Source organism: Triticum aestivum, chromosome 6B (assembly GCF_018294505.1).
Source record: "Triticum aestivum cultivar Chinese Spring chromosome 6B, IWGSC CS RefSeq v2.1, whole genome shotgun sequence".
In the NCBI taxonomy this organism is placed as follows: domain Eukaryota; kingdom Viridiplantae; phylum Streptophyta; class Magnoliopsida; order Poales; family Poaceae; genus Triticum; species Triticum aestivum.
The window spans coordinates 529217725-529243705 of record NC_057810.1 but is presented as its reverse complement, the minus strand read 5'-3'; the positions used below and the strand labels follow the sequence as shown (position 1 = coordinate 529243705).

Here is a 25981-nt window from a genome sequence, read left to right as displayed (position 1 = left end):
TGTGTCGAAGGAGAAGGACAATGTTCCACTCAAGTGGAACCATCACCAACCGAAGACTCACACGCTTCCAAAGAACAAGGTGAAGACCCTCAACCAAGTGAACAAGATCAAGGGCAAGATCAATCTCGAGATGGTGGTGAACCACCAAGTGATGCCCAATGTCAAGTTCTCCCTCCCGAGGAAGTTCGAGATCAAGAGCAAGCTGTAACACCCCGGACACACTCTCCAGTGGTCGTTACTCCTGGCGGGTGCGCACCCGGGAGAAACTTCTCGGTCGGTCACCCATCCTGAAACTACTCCAAGCTGAGCATGCTTAACTTTGTGGTTCTTTCTGAATGGGCTCCCGGAAAAGAAGGAATTCCTTATTGATATGAGTAGTCTATCATCCCTAATAAGCTAGGCTATCACATACACCCCCACTCAGAGGAACCAACATCCTCGTCGGGCCACAGGAACGTTCCCTCTTGGCACATACGTCTATGCATCCAGTCCCGCACATGTGCCATGCCGTGTGCCATGACGGGTCACAAACTTCATGCACAACATGACCGCGACCTATCCGCAAACATTCGTGTAACCATGAGGGTTGGCTCTGATACTAACTTGTAATGCCCCAGACACACTCACCGGTGGTCATTACTCCTGGCAGGATCTAGACTGGCCCCACAGATCAATACTAGTCTTTTCTGTGCACTTTGTCCTCACTCGTGCGCACCCGGGAGCAACTTCTCGGTCGGTCACCCATCCTGAAACTACTCCAAGCTGAGCATGCTTAACTTTGGAGTTCTTTCTGAATGGGCTCCTAGAAAAGAAGGAATTCCTTATTGATATGACTAGTCTATCATCCCTAATAATCCAGGCTATCACACAAGCTCAAGATCAAGAACAAGCTCAAGACGACGCTCAAGATGATCAAGTAACCGCTCCTCAACTCTCTCTTGAGGAGGAATTGGAGCATCGTGCCGCCAAAATTGCATCCAAGCTCACTACCAAAGATCATCTCATGAAGAATGTGCTTGGAAGTTTAAGAAAGGGGGTAAGCACTCGTAGAAAATTAGCAAACTATTGTGAATATCACGTGTTTGTTTCTTGTGTTGAACCCCAAAAGGTCTATGAGGCGCTCGAGGATCCGGATTGGCTCAATGCCATGCATGAAGAACTCAACAACTTCGAGCACAACAAGGTGTGGAGATTGGTGCCAAGGCCAACGGGGAACCATAATGTCATTGGAACCAAGTGGATATTCAAGAACAAGAAAGATGCTCATGGGATTATCATTCGCAACAAGGCTCGTTTGGTAGCACAAGGCTACTCCCAAGTCAAGGGTATCGACTACGGTGAAACCTTTGCTCCTGTTGCTCGCCTTGAATCTATTTGTTTGTTGATTGCTTATGCTTCTCATCATAACTTCAAGTTGCAACAAATGGATGTGAAGAGTGCTTTTCTTAATGGTCCTATTAATGAGTTGGTGTATGTCGAACAACCCCCGGGGTTTTAGGATCCCAAGTTCCCCAATCATGTGTACCAACTCGATAAGGCACTCTATGGCCTTAAACAAGCCCCACGTGCCTGGTGTGAGCACCTTACCGAGTTTTTGCAAGATCATGGGTTTGAAATTGGGAAAATCGACCCCACTCTTTTTACTAAGAAGGTCAAAGGGGAGTTGTTTGTATGCCAACTATATGTTGATGATATTATCTTTGGCTCTCTTAACAAAGCTTTCAATGAGGAGTTTGCTGCTCTCATGACCTTGAAGTTCAATCCATGATGGGAGATTTGAAGTTCTTTCTCGGATTCGAAATCAAACAAAGAAGAGAAGGAACCTTCATCAACCAAGCCAAATACACTCAAGACATGCTCAAGAGATTCAAGCTAAGGGATGTCAAGCCGGCTTCCACTCCAATGTCCGTCAAATGCCAACTTGACATTGATCCCAATGGTAAAGCGGTGGATCAAAAGGTATATCGTTCCATGATTGGCTCCTTGCTTTACCTTTGTGCATCTAGACCGGATATCATATTGAGTGTGGGAATTTGTGCACGATTTCAAGCCGCACCTAAGGAAAGCCACTATGTGGTGGTCAAGCGAATCTTTCGATATTTGGCTCATACCCCAAAATTTGGCTTATGGTACCCAAGAGGAGCTAACTTCAACCTTTTGGGCTATTTAGACTCGGATTGGGTAGGAGACAAAGTGGATAGGAAGTCAATTTCCAGAGGCTGCCAATTTCTTGGTTGCTCTTTGGTGAGTTGGTCTTCTAAGAAGCAAAGTTGTGTGTCTCTCTCGTCCACCGAAGCGGAGTATGTGGCCGCCGGTAGTTGCTGTGCTCAACTTCTATGGATGAGGCAATTTAAAGGATTACGGTGTCATTTGTGACAAAGTGCCTCTTTGGTGTGACAATGAAAGTGCCATCAAGATCTCTCTCAACCCGGTGCAACACTTCAAAACGAAGCATATTGAGATTCGGTGTCACTTCATCCGGGATCACATTAGGCGAGGGGAGATCCAGCTCAAATATGTCAACACTCATGATAACCTTGCAGATATTTGCACGAAGCCCTTGGATGAAGCAAGATTCCGCGAGTTAAGGCATGAGCTAAATATCTTTGATTCGAGCAATGTGGCTTGAACCCTTGCACACCCCATCATACACATCTTGGTATCTTGTTTAGGTGTAGGCATGGACATAGGGGGAGTATTGTTCTCTCAATGAACTCTCTGTCCCCCCATTATGCATAAATTGATCGACTCTTTCACATTAGCCATTTTTATGGTACTTGTGCTTCAAAGTCAAGTTTTGGTCATGGGCCCAAGGTTAAAATCTTCGCGGTGCCATACCACTTGACTCCAATATAGGTGGCCTCGGCCACCGCCCTCTCTTTGGGAGTCTTGTGTTTTTGTTTCTTGTCCTCTCGTGGGTGGTTTTTTTGCCTTTGTGTTTTTGTTTCTTGCTCCCTCTCCTTGTCGTTGCTTGAGCTAAGCCTTTTTCCGTTAGTGTTTGGGTGTTTCGCTGGGCAGTACTACTGCTGGGGGCGCGCGGTACTACCGCTGACTTACATCAAGCGGTACTACCGCCACCCGAGCGGTACTACTGCCGCGGGACGAAACTGGGGGGGGGGGGTTATGTTGGACAGGGGGAGTTTCTTTCTCCCCCATACCCATTCACTCGCCCCTCTCAGTTTTCCTCGTGCTCCAACGACGCACTCGCCGCGGGAGGGCGGGCCGCCGTCTCCGGGTCGTCCCTCTCTATTTCCTCCGGTGGAATCGATCCCCACCCCGTCTCTTGCCATGGATGCTGGTATTTCCCCCATTCCTCTTCTCTTTGTGTCTAGGTTTCAATCTAGTCTTTAGGGGCAATAGTTGTTGCATTTCTCGATTTTTGGCTAAATCAAGGCTTGAGTAGAGAAGGCTTATAGACTAGGTGATTGATGTTTGGTAGGATATTTTTTGAATTTGGCAGCCCGACAATGAAGGATTCGACCACGGCAGTAAGGAACCGCCGCCCCCTCCGCCTAGAGCGGTACTACCGCTTGAGGGCTTTAGGCGGTACTACTGCTGCCCTGTTGCGGTACTACCGCTGGATGCCAACTTCCTCCTTTTCTTACCAAACCGTGATCTTTGTTGCTCTTTCTGCTGGCTTATGCTCGTTCTCTTGTGTTGTGTCTCGTGTTCTTGTGTTTGGTTCCAGGTGATGGCCCTCCAAAGCAACCAGTCCGTCGTATCAACCCCGGGCGTTCTAGTTCAAAGCGCTATCACACTTCTGAGTCTGGGGCTGCTTCCTCAAGTGTTCCTCCTCCTGCGGATTTGGTGGCTCAGTTCTATGCCATGGTTCATCTAGGCACTGATGCGGAAAGGACCTTGACTTGGATGACTAATGGAAAGCTTCTGTCTGTCAAATGGAAGGCGTCATGGAACTATTTGAGATTGAAGATCAAGGGCTTGAGAACCCAGTTGGCTTTTGTCCTCACCGGAAGACAACCTCTACCCACAAGCAAGCTCTCTGGTCGTTCTGCACTGTGAAGATTAACCCCGAGACGCAGAAGGAGACGTATGAGCTACCTGTATACCTGGACATCCTTCATCGCATCTTCAGGGAGACTCTTTTCCCATGCATTGGGAACTTGGATATGGTTCATTCATTTCTCGTGGACATGTTACTTTTCTGTCAGCATGAGAAGGAAGAAAACACTGGAGATTCCCTCGGTATCTCTCAAGTCATGTGGTCTAAGCTTCTCTCCGCTATCTCCGAGCACAGTGCCCTATCTATGGTCCATTTATCATGTTATTTATTGAGAAGGCTTGGGAGAACACTTATCCTGGTGTCGTGCTGGAGACTGGCGAGTTGATCACTCATGAGATCAAGAGTTTGAGGAAGAAGGAGAACTGGGGCACTTCGGTTCCAAAGTCTGGGATTTCGTCAGGTGCTGACGAGGGTGAGGCATAGGCTGATGCTGACGATGATGAGGACTATGTGCCCTCTGGAGCGGAGCCCTCATGGGCTAAGAAGCTCAAGGCCAAGATGAAGGCTCTGTTCTGCATGCAGGTCAAGGGTCAATACAAGGCTCATGTGAACGCCAAGATGGCTTGTCATCGCGATAAGGCTATTATGAGGCAGGTTGGTCTCGATGTCGCGAGTGGCTCCGATGAGAGGGTTACGGATGAGGAACCATGGATCAGTCGGCACTGCCGCTGGAGTGAGTCTTGGAGGACACTAGAGTTCGCTCTTCATCCCGTGCTGCAGAGGAGTCCGAGAAGGAGGAACATGACTGGTGATGCCTTGGAGTTCTACCACCACCTGGGTCGTAGGTGTCCTTCTGCCTTTTTGGTGTCTTGATGCCAAAGGGGGAGAGAGTGTACGATTTGCGAGTCTTGTGTCGAGTCTTGTCGAGTCTTGTGTCACTTTGCTTTCATTCCTTTGAACCTTCGTTGCTTTGGTTTGCTGGTTTGTGCTTATGCTCATGTGAGACCAGGAAACTATCATATGGTGTGAGACATATGCCCTCAAGCTTATCTTATTGTCTAGTATGTTTAGTATATTGTGACCCTATGCTATCTTGTGCCCCTTACTTCATGCTCACTTACTTTACCTTGCATCCATGCTTATTATCACTTATATTGTTGCAAGTTTTGCCTCGTCTATAAAATATAGGGGGATTGTTGATCCTAGTATGTGTGTCGTGCAGTCCAAAGCATATCTATAGAGTGCACACATCTAGGGGGAGCCTATCTATATTTTATAGATGTTGGGTTTGCTTATGTTCATTTTATATCCTTATGTGCAAATCTCGTATTGTCATCAATCTACCAAAAAGAGGGAGATTGTAAGGGCATATTTCTCCCTATGTGGTTTTGGTGATTGATGACAATGCTTTTGCGGACTAATTGTGTGCATTGAGCATTTCAGATATCTCATGACTAGGCACAAGACGATTCGTTGCCCCTCAGAGTTTTAAGTGAAGACGGTGTAGTCTCTTTTGTTTCGGTTTTGGTGGACTTGAGTCGTAGGAGACACCGTACTATCAAGAGGGGGTCCGCATTGGAAAGGCTAGGGTGGAATCAACACGTACACTTCATCTTTGCACCCCTGGCTCATTTCCTCTCCTTGGAGTTTGTGATTTCATCGAAGTGGAGGTTGTGAGGTGCTAGCGGTAGTACCGCCGCCAGAGCGGTAGTACCGCCCATGGACCTCAAGCGGCAGTAAAACTATTCTATAATGGTAGTAGCAGTTGGGTGCATCGGCGGCAGTACCGTCCTTGGTTGGCACTGCTACCGCTGCGATTCGAGGGTGCTCTCCTCGTATCGGGTTGTGCGGCAGTAGTAGTGGAAGTAGCAGCGGTAGTACCGCCCGTGAGCGGTAGTACCGTGGCTACCACTGCTACTAGTGCCGGCCAAACCCTCTCTCTCCCTCTCGTTCCCCCACTAAGGCCTCTACTCTCAGTCACCGTGGTAGTACCGCTGGGGGTCTCGGTAGTACCGCTGGCACTAGCGGTAGTACCGCCGCACTGAGCAGTAGTACCGCTCTGTGCAGGCTGAAAAGGGGGTAACGGTTGGATTGTTTCCCCCACTATAAAAGGAGGTCTTCTTCCACAAGTTGACCTACCTCTTTTCCCCCAAGCTCCATTGTTGCTCCAAAGCTCATTTTCGCCCGATCTCTCTCCCTAGCCAATCAAACTTGTTGATTCTTTAGGGATTGGTTGAGAAGGCCTGGATCTACACTTCCACCAAGAGAAATTTGATTCCCCTCTCTAATCCCTTGCGGATCTTGTTACTCTTGGGTGTTTGAGCACCCTAGACGGTTGAGGTCACCTCGGAGCCACATTCCATTGTGGTGAAGCTCCATGGTATTGTTGGGAGCCTCCAATTAAGTTGTAGAGATATCCCCAACCTTGTTTGTATAGGTTCGGTCACCGCCTTCAAGGGCACCAATAGTGGAATCACGGCATCTCGCATTGTGTGAGGGCATGAGGAGAATACGTTGGCCCTAGTGGCTTCTTGGGGAGCATTGTGCCTCCACACCGCTCCAACGGAGACGTACTTCCTCTCAAAGGGAAGGAACTTTGGTAACACATCCTCGTCTCCACCGGCTCCGCTATTGGTTATTTGTTACCTTTACTTGTGCAAGCTTATATTCTGTTGTTTCCCTAGCTTGCTTGTGTGCTTGTTGTTGTTGCATCATATAGTTTGTTCACCTAGTTGCAGATCTAGACAGCCTACTTTGCTGCTAAGTTTAATTTGGTCAAAAAAAGCTAAAAATTGTTAGTTGTCTATTCACCCCCCCCTTCTAGTCACCATATCGATCCTTTCACACACCTCCAATAGTTTTAGGATCCAAAACAGCAGTTTTCAAGTTATATGACTAAACTCACACACCTCCAATTTTAGGACCCATGACTGCAGTTTCGAAGTTATAGGATGAAAGTGACACACCTCCAATAGTTTTAAGACTTATGATGAATTTTACTCTTGTTGAATTGTGTGAACCTAAATTAACAAGTTTGGACTTTATATGTGTGAAAATGCCTAATTGAAATGGAGTATGCAAATCAAAAGATAGAAGAACCGGCAAAGAATTTTGTTTAGAGAGTTAAGTTTTATAACTTTGACTAGAAACCCTTTCTAACTCCTCAGAATTGATGAGTTGAGCTTTGAGGGATACAATTTTAAGAGTTCGGTCAGAGATGCCTAGGTGCAACGACATGACATGATCACACGACAAAGAAACTATGCTACGATAACAAAAATGCAAAGAGACTGACCATGCAGTGATTTTTTTCGGAAAGTATGATTATCACACCGTTCTATCATCAATGATCTTGGGTAGGAATGCATTCACTTTGATTCGCATTGGGATCAACTTGGGAGCCGTAGAATTCGCAGAAGCAAGAAATGATCATAGACCATGACCTAAACTTGGCAGCTGGCCCATGGCATGCTAAAGAACTTTCGATACAACTTCAATGGGGATCCTGTCAAGCTGGAACACAATGCAAACATGCCACAAAGATTCTTCGTAGCGCATCGGAGTATCGAGAACCAAGAAGTTCATACCCAATTTTAAGACGATCTTGTTGAGCCCTTGTGGACACTTCATAGCACTTGATTGTTGTGATTTTACCATGCTTGTTATTCGGACTAATGCTACATTTGAACCCTTTCGGGTGTTTGAATTTCAATAGTTAAATTTGTAATGTTGTTGAATTGTGTGAACCTAAATTAACAAGTTTGGATGTAATCTGTGTGCAAATGACTACTCAATTGAAATGGAGTATGCAAACCAAATGATAGAAGAGTTGGCAAAGAATTTTGTTTAGAGAGTTAAGTTTTACGACTTTGACTAGAAACCCTTTTTTTAACTACTCAAATTTGATGAGTTGAGCATCGAGGGACAAAATTTTAGTAGTTCGGTCAGAGATGCCTAGTTGCAACGATATGACACGATCACGCGACAAAGAAACTATGCCACGGCAACAAAAATGCAAAGAGACTGACCATGCAGTAATTTTCCCCCAGGAAAGTATGATTACCACACCGTTCTATAGGCAGTGATATTGGGTAGGAATGCATCCACTTCGATTCGATTTGGGATCAACTTGGGAGCCGTAGAATTCGCAGAAACGAGAAATGATCACAGACCCTGACCTAAAATTCGCAGCTGGCCCATGGCCATCCACGGACTGAGCACGCTTGACTGTGAGTCTGCGCGCGCACTACGGCCATGGATCCGCATAGTTGACAACCACACGCGCACCACTCCCCGGAAAAGGATAGACAAACTCGTCGCTGCACTGCACGGCTTCCTGCCATCTGCTCACCATCTGAGCTCCATCGGCCACCGAACCGGAGTGCCAAAATTCTGGAGGAGAATGGATCGAGGAAGACGACGGCGCAGCCCAAATCAGCGGAAGCTTCGATCCAAGCTCATCATCTGCTTCTGGGGCCAATTCTATTTTTACAGCAGAGTCCTAATATAATATGGAAGTTGACAAAAAAAACTTCAGAGTCCGAAATTACAGACAGACTAATTATAATCTTCCTATACGCCTACGATCCAGCGGTACAGGCCCATGAGCCCCGCCTCGTCCTCGTCCGCCGCCCGCGGCGCCGCCATGCCCGCCGCTTCGGGGTCCCACCGCCACGAGTCCTCCTGCCGGTGGCTGTGGTGGCTCTGGCTCCACCGCGCGCTCCACCGCCCGGAGAGGGACGACGCCGAGGAGGCCAGCCGGTCCACGTACTCCCGGAGCCACCCGCGCGACCCCGCCGCCTCCGCCAGCGCCTCGCCCGGGCCCTGCGGCGCGGCGCGCTGCCCGGCCACGGCCGACTTGGCCGCCGCCGCGGGGCGCGCGATGCGCGCCACCACGGCCTCCACCTCCTCGTCGACGCGGTAGTCGAAGGAGCCGAGGGAGTAGGTGCGGCGGTCGTCCCCCGCGGCGGACGAGCGTCGGTTGCTCACGCTGCCGATCTCGACGCGGAAGCTTCTGGACGCGTTGCTGCTGCTCCTCGCGTCCAGCGGCTCCTGCTGCGCGGCGGCGGTGTAGGCGGTGGGGAGAGGCGGGTGCGGGAGCGAGATGGCGGCGCGGCAGAGCGGGCAGGACGGCGTGTTGCGGAGCCACGCGTCGACGCAGGCGGCGTGGAACGCGTGCCGGCACGCCGGGAGCAGCCGCAGCTCGGCGTCGGGCACGAACGGCGACAGGCAGACGGCGCAGTCCGGGGAGCTCTTGGGCAGCGCAGCCAGCGCCGACGCCATCGTGAAGAGCGGAAGCGACGCGATCAGCCGCTCCTTCTCGTCGTCGACCACCTCGCCCCCTGTTGCCGCTGCTGCGGGGCCCGCCGCGGGTGTCGCCGAAGGGGCGGCCGCCTCGGCGTCGGAGCGGGAGGAGGCGCCGAGTCCCCTGGAGACAGCACTCGGGGCCGGAGAAGACGTTTGCCGCGAGGAGAGGCAGCGGAGGAGGAAGTGGATGGAGATGGAGGCGCAGAAGACGAAGGCGAGGAGCGCGGCGATGATGAGGAGCGACGGGGAGAGGTTGAGCGAGGAGGAAGGTGGCGGAGGCGGCGACGGCAATGACGGCGGGATGGTGACGGCAAGGGGGTCCCCGGCGTACGGCGGCGCGGGCGGCGGGAGGGAGTCCATGGTGGGCCGCGGGCGGAGAGGCAGGAGGAGAGCGCGTGTTTAAGGCTCGGTAGCTGGCCGCGGTCTCGAGCCTTTTATGGGTTTTGGGGTGCGGGGTGCGTGGGCGTGGCGACGGAGAGCTAGGCCATACTGCCGCTGTAGGCAGCGCAGCGGGGATGGAGAACTGGAAGGTAAAATACTGGCAGTTTCGCAATCACAGGAAGCAGGAATGTGAATGACCTTCACAGTTTTTCCACCCAGCTTTTGTCGTTCATCTCACCATCTTTCGCTTGTGTTTTTGATTGACTCTGCTTGTTTTTCTGCACTGCAATTGCACAGGTGTATCGTTTCACTTGTCCGTATTATTCGAAACTGCACGAGACAGGTCAACCGTTCCTACTCTAATCGGTCATGTGAAGATCACAAACCCTACTTAATTCGATATGCATATACTACTGCGTGATAGTTTTAGCAGGGTCATTTCATTTGCCTTGTTCCACTTCAGTATTGACACGGCGTATTTGGCGGATTGCACCGATAAGTCGTCCAAAGTGACGGGACAAACAGAGAGCTGACGCCCGCCCTTTTGTCCATGGCCAGATGTAAAAGGGAAGCCACAAACCATCCGATTTGCTTCGATTTGGGCCGCTTTTGTCCAACTATTTTATGTGGGGCTCGCACAATTACCTTTGATTGACACGAGAAAAGCCGAATAGGCCCATTCTTTGTTCTTCCGGGAGAAGCTAAAGCCCTTTTCGTAGGACGCTACACGGCCAATTCGTGAGAATATGCACATTGTCGGTTTTTACTGCCGAGCTTTGTGGCTCATCGGAAGATCAAGCCGGAGTGACCGCACCGACAACGCATTTTGGGTTAAGAACAACCAATTCGATCGACTCTGCCATGAATGCACATACTGTATTAATCAAAATCACTATGGAGCGAGACATGCACGGCTGGACTATATATTTCTCTACTAGACCTGCTGGGGCCATGGGATCTACCGATCAGCGAAGTTGCTTGCGTTGGAAGCTCAGTATAACTCTCTTGCCAATTTGTGAAGAAGAAGAAGAAGAAGAAAATTAACAGCATATTTATTTTAGATTAGTTAAGGCGCATCAAAATTTAGATCGAGCGGAAAAAGGACGGCGTAGGTAGTAATGCAATGGGCTGCCGGTACATGTTGCTCTGTACGGGCCTTTAATTTCCCATGTCTGAGAATTTATGAACTCCATCAGTCACATAGCAACCTATTGTAGGCCCCGCGTTTCAGTGCACTCATGGCGTATCAAACGGGAAATTACCTAATCTGTGCAAGTAGAAAAGTCCCTTGAATTGATTAGCATAGTGTAGATCTCTTTCTCTCTCTCTCTCGCGAGCTGTCTGGATAATTTTGCGTCAGTCATCACATACGCAATATATAATTAATTATCAATGAACTGGGTAGCATTGTTAATTAGGAACGATGATTAGAGAGATACTCATATGTGGAATTTGACTTGGAATTGTTTAATGTCATTGGAATTCTATTGCACATGTACATGTAGATAGGTTGTTGGAACCTGGAAGCTACGTCGGAGCATCGTTCAGCTGGAATAATACCAGCACTCACAAGTAAGCGGTCACAGTTGTGCTTGTCACCTGTTGGATTAATTGCCTCACATGCATCGCGATTTGATTTGACGAGCATGCATATGCATGGGTGCAGCGCGAAATGCATATACAAACCGATCGATCGACCAGCTTGCTCCAAAGAGATTCTGTATCTCGTTAACAGTGCGCGCGGCCGGTGCTAAGCTCGTCGTCGGCAGGTTAGTTTCACTGGCAGTTGTGCATATTGATGGAACCGCATGTGGACACTGTGCTGCTGCCTTGTTGAGCATCTCGTCACACATCTCACTCACATTAAATAGGTAACAAATTAGGAGCACGCACACACTATGCATACAGTGTTGTTTAACCCTCATCATCAGGTCGTCCAGGATGTGCAATAAGTTTGTGGTGGACCTGTACTCGCGATGGCCATGACCATGAGGGTTTAACAGCTTTGCGGCGAGGACATGAAGTTTTAACACCTAATGTTAACCCCTCCCGCTATGGTACAAGGGTACGTGTCACATTAATCTTAAACGTAACTAACGCGGCGGCGCATGTGTGCAGCTCATTGTTTTTGAGATAGCATGTGTGCAGCTCAAGAAACCTTTGCAAAGAATTAGTAAGGGCACGGCAGAAATAATCCCTCCACGCGTACGTACATGTTGGGATCGATTGGTATCAGATCAGATCGTGGTTGCATGCATGCATGCCTCGAAGCACGGCGGTCGGAGAGGTCGTACGTACGTACGTAGGGCATGTACAATGGTGCTATCTTAAGAGTGCCACGTAGGATAAATGATGATGTGGAGAAGAGAGAACTCATAAGAAAAGGCTTGTCTTCTCTTATTTAAGAGAAGACAAGAGATGATCTCTTAGCACAATATGTCTCACCACATTTTTAGGAATGACTAGTTATTGAAGATAAGGCTAAGAGATGACCCATTGTAGACTCTTTTTTTTGTCATATCTAAATTACATGCAAGACTTAAGATAAGACTACCTATCAACCATTGTACATGCCCGTAGGAGCGCAACATACGATCGGTAACGACGCGTCACATGGCCGTTAAGCTAGGTGGTAAGAGCAACTCCAACAGCTCATGTAGAATTCCCCGCAAAAAAAAAACAGCTCATGTAGAAACCTTACTGTAAAAGTGGTTTTATGGACGGCCGTATAATTTACGGGAAGTTAGTGGCACAATGATGGGAGGTGTGGCGACGGCGGCCGGAGCAACCAGAGCGGTGAAGCGGCACCACAGGGGAGGCGCCGCAGGCTTGTGGTAGTGGCCGGTGCGGTAAGGCGGGGCAGCGGAGGCGACCGTCCTGGCAACGGCGCGGTACTGAGGGGGCGAGGGCGGAGGGAGGAGGAGGCGGTGCAGGACGCATGTCCTGACTTCCAGACGGTTTTTGACCCGCCAAATTATACGGGAACGGCTATCTTCATGTATAGTTGTGGAAAGGTGGGTTGTTTAGGCTGGGGCTGCTTTTTACCAGTTTTGTCATGTCAGTGTCTATATGGCTTGTAATTTATTGTTGTTAAATGAATGAGACATGTATTACCTTGCCAAAAAAAGATAGGTGGCAAGTGCGTATTCGATGAGCAGACGTATGATCCTTGGAACCACAATTGATACGACCGCATATGAAGCTATGATTATTGATGACAATACTGTTGCATCAAGCTTGAAAACAGAAGACGTGTATGAACCAAGGAATATATTTTATGATCAGGAATGTGAGAAGAACGTACAAGAGTTCATAAAAATTACTAGCATGCATGCATTGGGTCTTCTGTGCTCGTGTGTACAACCATGCATGGGTGAGAAAAGTGATGCTTTGGTGAGTCACGTTGGTGGACATTATTTAACAAAGGAAAAACAAGCATGCATGGGTTCCTTTTGCATGCCTTCGTTTCACGGGAAGAAAGGACCTGCGCTAGTCATGGATTGGAAAGGCTCCACGGCTGTTAAACAATATATTCTTGGAGATAATTTGGAAGGAGTTCAATTTGATAATTTTAAGGAGATAGAGTCACGTCCGTGCAAGCAGATAAAGAGCAGAGATTTGTTTCTCTTCCAGCCACGCAAGGAACAAACTCCTTGGCAAAGAATATTTGTACGTGTCCACTTTTGCCTGAAAGAAGTCGGATGGGGCCCACCTGCAGAACAAGAGACACTTGAAGATGGCGCACAGTCCAAATTCCTTGTTTATCTTAGTTATTTATTTTGAGTCGGTTTAGTTATATTTGGTACCTGCTGAGATATAAAAGGCAGATGCAATTTGAATTAGTAGAAGGTCAAGATTGTATTAGAGACAGACTTGTTGAACTTGCTGGTTAAGTTAGATGGGTCGACCACTATATAAGGTCATGTACGTGTGCCATGTAAGGGAGGTTATTATTTTTATATGAAATAGACACGATGTGTTTTTCAGGGTAGACACCCGTATCAAGTTTTGGAGGGATCTTTAGAAAACCTCTGTGTTGCGATTTCTCTTCGTGGAAATTGTTTTGCGCGTGAGTACCTTCGTCGAGATTGGTTTTCTCGTGCTGGGCCGCAAGGTTCAAACCCTCTACTTCGTGTACATAGCGTGCGCGGGCGAGAGGTTGCTACAGCTGGTGGTGGAGTGTCGTGAAAGGTCGGGCCGCAACAACGGATCGGATGTCGCCAACGAGGTTCGGTTCACATATCAGGTGGTATTCAGAGCATCAGGTTGTTCACGACACTATGGAGCAGATGGCAAGCGCATCGTTATTCAGTAAGTTAAGCTATGGTTTTCAGTTGGAGGAGGAAGGGCGTTGGACTGGACTCTTTCACACCCGTGTGGTGGTGAGAGAGAGATCATGTGCCATGACGATCGACCACATGAATTTGATCAATGCCGCAAGCATCGAGATGGTGGAGAAGTTGGATCTACCTATTGCACTACGAGCACAACCGTACTTGTTTCGTTGGGGTCATGAAGAGCTCAATGTGACGCACCAAACCAAGGTACCGTTTTTGTTGGGAAATTATTTTTGCGAGGTTTTATGCGATGTGATTCCAGCATCAATGATTTCATGTCACTTGTTATTGGGCAAGCCATGGTACAAAGAGCATGATGTTACGTATGATTGCAAAGCACATAGATATACTGTCAAGAGGGGTAAGAAGTGCAGCCTCGTGCCAATGGGTGAGGAGCGTTTTATTTCTTGGAGGAAAGAACATCTTGAAAAGATTAAAGAGCAGGAAGAAACAAAGAAAAGAGAGGTCAATGTTGCTGAAATTTTTACGGTCGTCGTTCAATCTGCAAATAAAATTATTGTTGAAGAGATCGACTCGAAACCGAGGACGGTTTCGTTTCAAGGAAGAGAGGATGATACGACCGCATATGAAGCTATGATTATTGATGACAATACTGTTGCATCAAGCTTGAAAACAGAAGACGTGTATGAACCAAGGAATATATTTTATGATCAGGAATGTGAGAAGAACGTACAAGAGTTCATAAAAATTACTAGCATGCATGCATTGGGTCTTCTGTGCTCGTGTGTACAACCATGCATGGGTGAGAAAAGTGATGCTTTGGTGAGTCACGTTGGTGGACATTATTTAACAAAGGAAAAACAAGCATGCATGGGTTCCTTTTGCATGCCTTCGTTTCACGGGAAGAAAGGACCTGCGCTAGTCATGGATTGGAAAGGCTCCACGGCTGTTAAACAATATATTCTTGGAGATAATTTGGAAGGAGTTCAATTTGATAATTTTAAGGAGATAGAGTCACGTCCGTGCAAGCAGATAAAGAGCAGAGATTTGTTTCTCTTCCAGCCACGCAAGGAACAAACTCCTTGGCAAAGAATATTTGTACGTGTCCACTTTTGCCTGAAAGAAGTCGGATGGGGCCCACCTGCAGAACAAGAGACACTTGAAGATGGCGCACAGTCCAAATTCCTTGTTTATCTTAGTTATTTATTTTGAGTCGGTTTAGTTATATTTGGTACCTGCTGAGATATAAAAGGCAGATGCAATTTGAATTAGTAGAAGGTCAAGATTGTATTAGAGACAGACTTGTTGAACTTGCTGGTTAAGTTAGATGGGTCGACCACTATATAAGGTCATGTACGTGTGCCATGTAAGGGAGGTTATTATTTTATATGAAATAGACACGATGTGTTTTTCAGGGTAGACACCCGTATCAAGTTTTGGAGGGATCTTTAGAAAACCTCTGTGTTGCGATTTCTCTTCGTGGAAATTGTTTTGCGCGTGAGTACCTTCGTCGAGATTGGTTTTCTCGTGCTGGGCCGCAAGGTTCAAACCCTCTACTTCGTGTACATAGCGTGCGCGGGCGAGAGGTTGCTACAGCTGGTGGTGGAGTGTCGTGAAAGGTCGGGCCGCAACAACGGATCGGATGTCGCCAACGAGGTTCGGTTCACATATCAACAATGGACCCAAAATTAAGCAAAGATCATGTGTGCTTTGTATAGACATACAGTTGGTGTCTTCGTGCCTGAAAATTAGTAGGAGTACCCACCTGTACACCCATTGATCTGCGCATGATTAAGAAACTTGTTTCGGCGTAAATTGCTTAAAGAACAGATGAAAATGTAAAACCAGACCAATACGAGACAGTGCACAATTTCATAAGTGTACTAATACTTTCTCCAACCTTTCCACTACGTCTTTTTCTTGTACCACATTCGTATGCAACGTCTTTCCCATATTCTAACCTCGAAAGTGTCTCCAAGTCTCCACCAAATCCGGTTCCTGCACGGACATCACCTCCATCCTACTCTAACATAACGCAGGATGAAGATGCCCACACAACTCATGTCGAGAGAGGGAAATATGACGTCTCCTTGTAACCCAGCCTTTCCCTTGACAGGATTGTAGTAGGTGCCTCCCGACACCCCGGGCACTACGGTGTACCCTTATGTGTAGTTGTCATGATGGCGGTCTAGCAGTCCCCCAAAATGGGAGAACTCAATAAGATTTTAGAATGATCCTGATCATAAGGGATTAACCTGCCATTGGGTGGACTCTATGCTAGCATCGATCTTGGAGGGTCTTGATCCAATGCTTAAATCAGATAATTAATGCATGTTGAGCCGTGGCTAACGCAATAAGGATCTCGAATCTTGTGGGTAAAGTGTACAACCTCTGTCGAATATAAAACTATTCAAACAGTCGTGTCCACAGTCAACGACGGTTTCAGTGACCACACTTAGCCTATGTTCATGTTTTGGTTTACAACGAAGGTGGCAAGTGGTACTTCTGATGTGATACATGGTGGGAAAGGCCATTTAATTTGGACCTTGTCCTGAAGATGATGATATATATATGTGGAACTTGATTATGATGGTATTGAATTCAGGGATAGTATGGTATCAAATTTGGATTATGATGAATCTTGAGAACATCGATGATCGGATTTGGAGTAAGAAGATTGACCATTAGGGTCACACTTAGATGCTCTTAAAATGTTTTGCAAAACCACTATAGGATCACACGTGTTAAATTGTTGCTTTCCGGATGCAGATATGAAACTTAGTATAGCAGCCTTCCTTTCTATAGAGCATATGGATGAATATCTGTCATCACCTCCTTGTGGGTTGCTTGTGAGTACATTCAAAGTTCTCACCTAGCATTTTTGTCACTGGCTATTAACTTGGCCATGCATGGAATAGCAGTATATGGATGATGGGTTTGATGATAACCTGGCGAACTAGGGCGCAATCATAGTTAGTCGCATGTGGCAAACCGATGGGTCTACATGATGTGTTTCAAGATTCTCTGCAATGTTTGAAGTGGTAATTCATCACCTTGACAAGATGGATGCGACTATGAAAGTATAAGCTCACTATTTATGAATGTTCTTTTTTTTATCAGTTCAACTATGCGCAACAACACACTGATCACGGGATCGCTATAAGATGCACACAGAGGCTTTGGTCAACTAAGTCGGGGTCACCATAGATCTGATCTGGCCTCAGTATCGGTCTGATGCAACCCCTTACCTGGAGTACCAACCGACGGTGCAGAAAATGGTCAATGCCATGATAGGGTGGCAAGCGTAGCCGGAAGTAATAGTGGGGAGTTCACAGAGGGGTTTTACCTAGGTTCAGACCTCATGGTTGAGGTAATACCCTACTCCTTTGTTTTAGATTGATGTGGGAGCACCTCATGTGAGGGAGTTACAAGTGGCTCATGATGATGACTACCGAGGTTTGTGTTTAATGGAATAGATGCCTCGAGCTACCTGTATGATACGTCTCAAACCTATCTATATTTTCTGAAGTATTCATGCTATATTCACATCATTTTTACATCTTTTGGTGCACTTTTATATTATTTTTATTGGACTAACATGTTAATTAGTGCACATAACCAATTGTTGTTTCCTGCATGTTTCTTGTTTTCCAGAAAATCCATATTTGTAGAGCTCAAAAATAAACTGGGATTTACGAGGATTATTTTGGAAAATAAGTGACCCAATGTAACTAGACCCACCTGGAGAGGAGCTCCAGGGGCTCCAAGTACGATAGTATGTTAGGAGAGACCTCTCCCACATATAAAACTGCAATGATGACGGTCTGTCTAGTAACTTAACCAATTGCCTAGGAACAATTTCGTACCACATACCACCATTTTTTCACACTCGCTACCCTTCAAATTATTGTTCTTGTACAAAACAACACCTAACTTTTGTTTACATGTTCTTTATTATCTTGGAAAGTTATCATTTTATACTTGCAAAGTACTTCTAGTTTTACTTCCTAGGTAAAGCAGACACTTGGTGTACGTAGGGTTGCATCATTGGCACATAGGACCTCACACCGTACTTACCATCTCCATCATTGGAAAGTGCAACGACAATTCCTAGCACATGGCGACTATCACCCTACTCTCGCCTTATAAAGGGGCCGAGAGCTAGGGTTTACATGTTTCCTAACCGACGTCACCGACGAGTGTTTCTTTGCTTGCACGCCAAGATCATGCTTCACCTTCAAGTCGGGCCCCTGGACTGAACGCCAGGATAGAGCTGCCACTAGGCCCCCTGGCCCTCGAGGCTGGCTAGTGTCAGGCTTCCCATCCGATGGGCCACCCCCAATGTATTGTACCATCAATATGCGTCAATCATTCCTATTTCTAAATAGCCCATGATGTCCGACACTTGCTGATTTAAGACCACCTCCGACTTCTGAAATGACACGCCGCTAAGAGGGTTACGCCCATAAGGATTACTAATGGCTTTCATAACCATAAGAATGGATTGTATTTTGCGTTGGCTCGTAAAGCCTATCACAATCCTCCTTCCTTTACCCAGACTTGGGACCAATTGTCTTTAAAAGTACATAGCCGGAGTTACATTATAATATTTCACATAATTGTTGCCATTACTCTTGAGTCTTGACAAAGCAATGTTGCCTTATTCTATTAATCTATCACAAATTCATAATCCAGCATAACAATGTACGAGTAGGAAATTATGCACTAAGCATCGATAGTTGAACAAGATCATGTCATGTTAACATAAGTAGTTGAACAAGATCGTCTCAAAAGAGCTTTAAAAGATGGTTGTAATCCATCCATGATTGCGAACATATATAAAGATCTTGCAATCCATACATGAGTGCCGACACCAAAATTGAATTGAGCACCATCCACAGGAATAGATCCGTTGTCTACATACACATTGTGCCAAGTGCTAACACAAAGGCTTATTGCGTGCATACACCATAAAAAATATTTGAACCAAAATTTTGCACAACATTGTGCTCACCATATATCGAAATTTGGAATATTTTAAGCTCTCACCTATGCATAACATACAAGGTAAATTTTGCTCTCCCTGCTGAAATGGCACATCTATGCCTCTATATGGGCTTCGGTGTTAATGACAAATGATTAAGAGACTAAAAACTTGCATTTATCTATGCCTAAAATGACAACTTGTAGGAACCGGGGCGTAACCGTGTGACTTTTGTCGATGTAGTTCGAGATGGTGCTGCAAACTTAATTCCTGAGCATACATATGTTCGTCATAAATATTCAATTAGCTGTAATTTAATTACACCTACATGATCTTTGTATAATCGTTAGGCGTAGCCACATAGATGTACAGAAAATGTGTCATATTACTCTATTAATTATGCAAGTGATGTACGGCCATGGTTTGTAGTTTTGCAGCTTGTCCTCTGTGCAGAAAATTTAATCCACACTAGTTAATTACCTTGTCACACGATCTTGGGGTTGAGGGTGAGGGTGGATAAGCTAACCACTAGCTAGTCACGTAAGTTACGGCGCTAGAGATGCCTTGAGACACACTACAACCTTGTTCTTTGTCCTTCCACCCCCCTGGAGACCGGCAAACAACGCAAAGCAGTAACACCCGTCACATCTAATATCTCAAGCATATAAGCACAAACTAAACTAGATTAACGTGCGCTGCTCTAGTGGAATCCATGGGGCAATGGAACCGGGAGGAGTTCAGGAGTTTTGTACAGTAGTAGTATATTGCACCAAGGTCAGTCTCCTGGCTAGTGATTATAGTATTGTGGGCTCTCATGATGCAAGGGGCCTAGGGATTGAGGACAGAGGTGATATTAAACATCTTCGTTTGTACTAACGGTCAAAATTGCTTCTATCTAGCAAATTAAAGCTAGCCAGAATAGGTACTTGTTTTTTTTTTAGAAAAGGAGGAAAGACTCCCAGCCTCAGCCACTTCATTAATTGTTCACATAAGCCTTACAAGGTAATACAACAGTAAGTCTAAAACCGTCGTCTAGGTAACATCTATCGCTACTCCTATCCAATTGATGAAGGGATGCTGATAGTCTGGGCCTAATACCAAACAGACCTTGCAGCCAAACCTAACATCTAAGACCTGAGGTCCCATCCACGACGCCTGTCGGGTATGGGGCACCCACCGGTTCGGCGCACTCCTCAACCAGGACGCCTGCCGGATATAAGGCCGCCGCAGCCACCTGCCACCAGTCCATCTTCACAGTTGTACTGTTGCATGTACCTTGCCCGGTCTAGCTGTCGTCGATGCCACCACGATGCCAAACCGCGTCACCCTCCTGCGAGAGTCCATCTCCGCGCATCGGACGCCGAGTCACCACAGCGCCATGCCGCCGAGATCCGCCGTCATCAATGCGTAAGATGACGCATCGCTCCACCAAAGAATCCGTCCTCCGGTCCCTCGAACACGTGTACCTCCAAGAATTACGCCCCCAAGAGGGGAACGACACCAGAGCGCCGCCGTCATCCGATCATCCGATCTAGGGTTTCCCCCGGAGGTAGCAGAGAGTGGCCTTGAACTTCTCCATGACGATGCCTTCAAGAAGAAAACGATGCAGATAGCGCCGCCACCGCCAGCCTTGGCAGTAGCCGAAAGCAAGTTTTCACCCAGATCTGTTCGAAGGAATCCAACTCTCGTGCACGGCCGCCGTCACCACCAGACTGAGCACACGCCCCCGCCGACACCTTCACGATGCCCAGAGGCCGCGAGACTCGCCGCCACCACGCCTTTATACACGGCAGCAGGCCCCCACGCCGCCCCGATCCAGCCCGCCACCACTTGCCTGCCAACATCCATGGCTTGAAGTATGTCGACCAGAACCCCAAGCCGTGTTAGCCGACGAGGAAAATGGTTGACCATAGCCTTTGGCCGACCCCTACCAACCTAGATCCAGATCCAGATCATGGGATCGGCAGCCCAGCGCTGCAGCCAGGGCACACCACCGGGTGGAGCCACCCCACCACTCCAAAGGAGCAGTGCCGCCACCGATCCAAGCAGTGCCAAGCAGGAACTGCCGGACAGGAGTTGCGCCGCCACCAGGGAGGGAGGGGATCCACGCCCTCGCGCCGGAGCATCCAAGCGCCGTCAGCCCCCATCCAGCGCTCGCCACGGAGCCCCACGCCCTCAGGCCGCCGCTCCCGCAAGTCCAGATCGGAACTACAGCGACCCTCCTCCAGCCGCCAGAAGCTCCAAAGACGAGAGGAAGAAGAAGCCTTGGGGAAACGCCCCGCCGCCGCCGTCACAGGAGCATGCCCGGGCTTCGCCGGCGGCGCCTCAGGCGGCGGCGTGACGAGGGAGGAGAAGGAAAGGGCGGAGGCTGTCGCTAGGAGTCGCCCCCCGTGTCGCCAGAGGAGGGCGACGCGGGGCGAAAAATAAAATGCTCCCCTCGCACCTTAAAATGGGGAGATTTTCACTTCCCGGCCTCTGCACCAACTAAGGATGCATACAGCCATTTTAGAATGAGTAGCAAGATAAACATGATCCTCATAATTTTTTAAATGAGCATCAATATATTTTTTGATGAGTGGTTTCACCACACATCAAGCTTGATCCTCAATAAACGGGGGAAAACCCATGTGCATCACCTGTTAATTCTGGAAATTGAACTCAGATAGTTGGGTTGCAGAACCACATACCCAACCCCTGAGCCAAGTCTCTCTCCGCAGAATAGGTACTTGGCTAGATGTACGATATGTTTCCCCGTGTGATTTCCAATGTGGAACCACAGTGCGGGGTGCTAATTGGCGGTAAACCAATACAGTACAGTACTACTACTACGCTACAACAGGCTAAATTTCGTGTTTTGACCCTTTTCCTAAACAAATTCAGGATCTGACCCCACTTTGAAATATTTTCGGGATTTGACCCTTTTGCTACCGCCAGAGCTCCTGGCGGTAGGGTTAGACAGCCTACCGCCAGGCACCATGGCGGTAGGGTGTGATGGAGGGGGACGGCAGCCGTCACCGCGCGCTGACGTGGATAAGTACCTTACCATCAGACAACTTGGCGGTAAGATGTCTAACCCTACCGCCAGGTGCTCTGGCGGTAAGGTGTGGCAGGGTTTTGCCGTACATGCATTCTGTAACGAAATATGCTAGGACCCATGGCGGTAGGCTGTCTGACCCTAACGCCAGGGCGCTTGGCGGTGGGGTCCTGCGTTTTGCCGTATAAAGTTTCTGTAACGAAATATGCAAGGGCCCTGGCGGTAGGTTCACCCTACCGCCATGGTGTCTGGCGGTAGGTTGTGTAACCCTACCGCCAGGTTTCCTGGCGGTAGGGTCCTCTGTTTTGTTTTTTCAAGTTCATTTGGTTGCTTGTTTTCAAATTCAATATCACAGCAAGTTTCACAAATATAACAACAATATCATAGATTTTAAACAATTAAATTTGGGCATCACGTAGATCCATATTAAGATAACTTGAAGTGCATAGAACATTTCAAACACATAGATCCACAAATAGCAAACACATAGTTCCACATAGTTTCACAACCACTAGACAAGTTCAACCAAACTAAAAGAGCCAAGTATCGAAGAGCATAATCAGTTGCTCCTTCCCCTCTTGGAGGTACGGTCCTCGTTACTCTTTGAACGAGTCTCTTCGGTCTTCTTCTTGGGCCGGCGAGGAACCGGTCTCTGGAAAGGGTCCGGACTCAGCAAATCCTTCTTCTTCGGATTCCTCTTCGGCAGCTGAGATGCCTGAGATGTTTGAGTTGGTGGAGGTCCATAATCTTCATCGTACTCCTCCTCCCCGTTGCTCTCATCCTCCTCCCCCTCCTCTTCTTCATGTGTGGCCTCCTCATCCTCATCCTCTTCCTCCTCCTCCTCCCCAACCAACCTGGACGACGAGGGAGCATGGCTCGATGAGCCGATGAGACCCTGTGTGGCTACAGGCTGATAAGCTTCAACTGACCCAGCTCCAGCACACCCAAGCAGCCCTACCAGCTTGCGACAACGCTGCACGAACTTCTGCACTCACAATGAAGCAAGGTCATAATAAGTATCAGATCGACTGACTGCAAGTGAACAAGATGCATCTGTTCCGAGGAGGCTGAAATTGTACCTTCGTCGTCCCCCTGACTCTGGTCTCAGATTGTACGCTCCCGGGAAGATGACCTAGTGCATCTGAGGCTTCAAAGATGCATCTGTTCAGCTCACCGGACTGCAACGGCATAAGTCAGTCACATTGACGAATAAAATATTTTAAATACGACCGCTGGTTCAAACGTACCACTCTGTTGATGAGGGGTGCAAACTCCCTAAATCTACTGTGCATGTCTCTGATGCCGGTCTGGTATGCCTGTTCATCGGGGTCAGCCCACTCCAGCTCCGCGATGTCTTCCGCCGTCCATCGAGGCCTGAGACGAAGACGGTGCTTCTGGCCATCATCGTACCACCTCATGTGTCGGCCCAGGTAATCATCCCAGTTAGTCACTCTCCTCTCCACGTCTTTACGCCACCTCCGTCGGTTCCACTCTGTCACATGAGTCTTATGCTCCTCTCCCCAGTCTGTGATCGACTGATTCTTCTGCCGGCTCATCCTGCAAGGCATAAGCAACAAGAATCATCATAAGCGCAATGAGATCATCATAAGCAACAAGAAACATGATAATCTCACGGAGAACAAAGAGCTCACAGGTGCAGCGCGTGGCCGCCGGTATCGGTGGGCTGGCCCGGTGGGGTATGCTGATAAATCCCAAACTGCGTGGCCACGCGTTGTGGCAAATGCCACTCGACGGCGTACACACAGATCATGGGCACGATGCACCGCCAGATACCACGGTCCGCATCGCACATCACGTTCAGATCAAAGGCCCACTCTCGTTCTTGTCGATACGGGCACCAGATTACCTATTACATATACCTTGGTAAGTTCGCACTCTCGGTCAATAGCGGAATCAAAGAGAAAGGTGTTGTGCGAGTTCATATACCTGCGTATGCGTCAAAGCGTCCAACTCGTTGGTGTAGGTCTTGTACGAAGTCTTGTTTAGGCCCGTGTAGAGTTTGACAACGTCCCACTCGTAAGCTACGGTGGGGTTTCGAGTCTCGTCGCCTTCTTCGCCATAGTCTTCCCATGGGCGTCTTGGCAACTTCTCCGGACGCCCCACCGGCAGCCGCTCCCACATCCAAATGGAGAAGGCCCAGACAAAGCCACCCATATTGGACTTGTCTCCCGTCCTCTGCGTTGCGTCGTCAAGCTGCAAAACATCAAATGAGGATCAGATATAAGAAAATGTCATGGACACACTTTCGTAGGTAGGTACGCAATTAGACACTCTCTTACCGAACGGTATAGGTAGGCGAGAGATGCCGTCCCCCAACTGTACCCTGCATCCCAGTCCGCTAGGAAGAACAGATACGCCCAGTTGGCAGAGTTCCCGGAGCTGTCTGGAAACACGACCTCCGAGAGAATATACCACAGATAGGCCCTCGCGTACAACTCCACAGTCGCCTCATCTGCGCCTTGGGGGCATGTCCTCCGGTGCTCCGAGAGCCAGATCAACGGCACACCGGATGTACGGTTACTCTTGGCACCGGGGCAGTCGCCGATGAGGGTGGTGACCCTCTCCTGCCAGTTGGCCCTCTCCACTCGACCGGTGAGTGCATGACCCTCGATCGGCATTGCAGTAATCATCCCCCAGTCCTCTAGGGTCACCGTCATCTCCCCGCATGGCAGATGGAAAGAATGGGTCTCCGGTCTCCAACGGTCAATCAGAGCTGTGAGAGCCGCGTGGACAAGCGTCGGCGGCTGACGCTTGAACTGCAGCACGAAACCCAACAGACGGGCTCTCTTGAAGAACGGCGCGTAGCGCTCGTCGTAGTCCATATGCCCATGAACCCCGTGACCCCTCATGCGCAGTGGCTGGAGCGTCTGTCAAAAAGTGAATGCCAAAAAGTTAGGAAATCATTTTCATCAATCCGAGAACTTTGATCAAAATTTCTTTCATATCACTTACCTCTCCGTTCTCTATGAAACGGGCACGATGACCCTTGTCGAATGCCCAGTCCAGCATGCAGTACCGTGGGCCGATGTTGTCCGCAAGAGGTGGCCGCCTTAATAGAGTTTCATAAACAAAAGCACCATAAGCATAAGCATACATAAACAAACAATGAACTCAAATCATATCAAGATAAAATTTTAAGCATATTCCTCCAACAACATCTACTACACATGATGGATCAAATCATATCAACATGCATCATATCAAAAAAACCTCCAACATACATCATAGCTTCATATTTTTAAACAAAATTTTCCAAACAACATCTTCATATCATCATATCAACATGCATCATCAAACTAGGGTTCATCTTCACACTAGATCATATCATCATATCACATGCATCATCAAACTAGGGTTCATCCCTTTATCAACATTACATCATAATTTTTTTAACAAAAAAAATTATGAACTAGGGTTCATCTTCACACTAACATATGAACTATTGATTAGAGTACATATCCAATACCACTACTTACTAAAGAACTAAGAACTACAACTACAATCAATCTTAGGTGAAAAAAAATCAATCTTAGTTCAAAAACATGAGGAATTTCAAGCAAATAATGCGTCGAATCGGTAGCAAGTTTGCAAAAACTAATTGGAGGGATCGGAGGAGCTTACGGTTCTCTCCTCGAGGCCATCTCGATCCGCCAAAACGGTGAAGAATCGGTGAAGATCCAAGGGGGGGAGTGGAGGAGATGAGAGAGGGAGAGAGGGGCGACTTGGGGGAGAAAAACAAGAACTGCCGACGGGGGGAGGGGGAGGGGTGGGGAGAAGGGAAGGGGCGCGGGGGCTCCGGGGCAAATAACTGCCCGGACCCTACCGCCAGGGCCCCTAGCGGTAAGGTTAGACAGTCTACCGCCAGTGCCCCTGGCGGTAGGGTGCGACGGAGGGGGACGGCGCCGTCTCCGCGCGCTGACGTGGATAAGTTTCCTACCGCCATGGGCCGTGGCGGTAGGCTATCTAACCCTACCGCCAGAGGCTCTGGCGGTAGG

The 25981-nt window shown here is 48.1% G+C and overlaps 2 protein-coding genes across 2 annotated transcripts; both read right to left on the bottom strand.

Annotated features, from left to right (window-relative positions):
* Positions 1 to 7820: 7820 nt before the first annotated feature.
* LOC123134363 (E3 ubiquitin-protein ligase ATL4) lies at positions 7821 to 9790 on the bottom strand. The gene has a single exon (XM_044553631.1). It carries the CDS (start codon positions 9626 to 9628, stop codon positions 8534 to 8536), a length of 1095 nt encoding a protein of 364 aa, XP_044409566.1. The 5' UTR covers positions 9629 to 9790; the 3' UTR covers positions 7821 to 8533.
* Positions 9791 to 14961: 5171 nt separating this feature from the next.
* Positions 14962 to 25028, bottom strand: LOC123139345 (serine/threonine-protein phosphatase 7 long form homolog; the record flags this gene model as incomplete). The annotated part of the gene is made up of 9 exons (XM_044559150.1): positions 14962 to 15088; positions 21970 to 22051; positions 22152 to 22265; positions 22575 to 22875; positions 23417 to 23522; positions 23618 to 23832; positions 23913 to 24179; positions 24266 to 24853; positions 24939 to 25028. Coding segments are annotated over 9 exons (1890 nt in total), but the record flags the coding sequence as incomplete, so codon positions are not given.
* Positions 25029 to 25981: the final 953 nt, after the last annotated feature.

What these genes read in the sequence shown, in the direction of transcription:
- LOC123134363 (XM_044553631.1), bottom strand. Translation starts at nt 9,628, where the DNA reads ATGGACTCCCTCCCGCCGCCCGCGCCGCCGTACGCCGGGGACCCCCTT.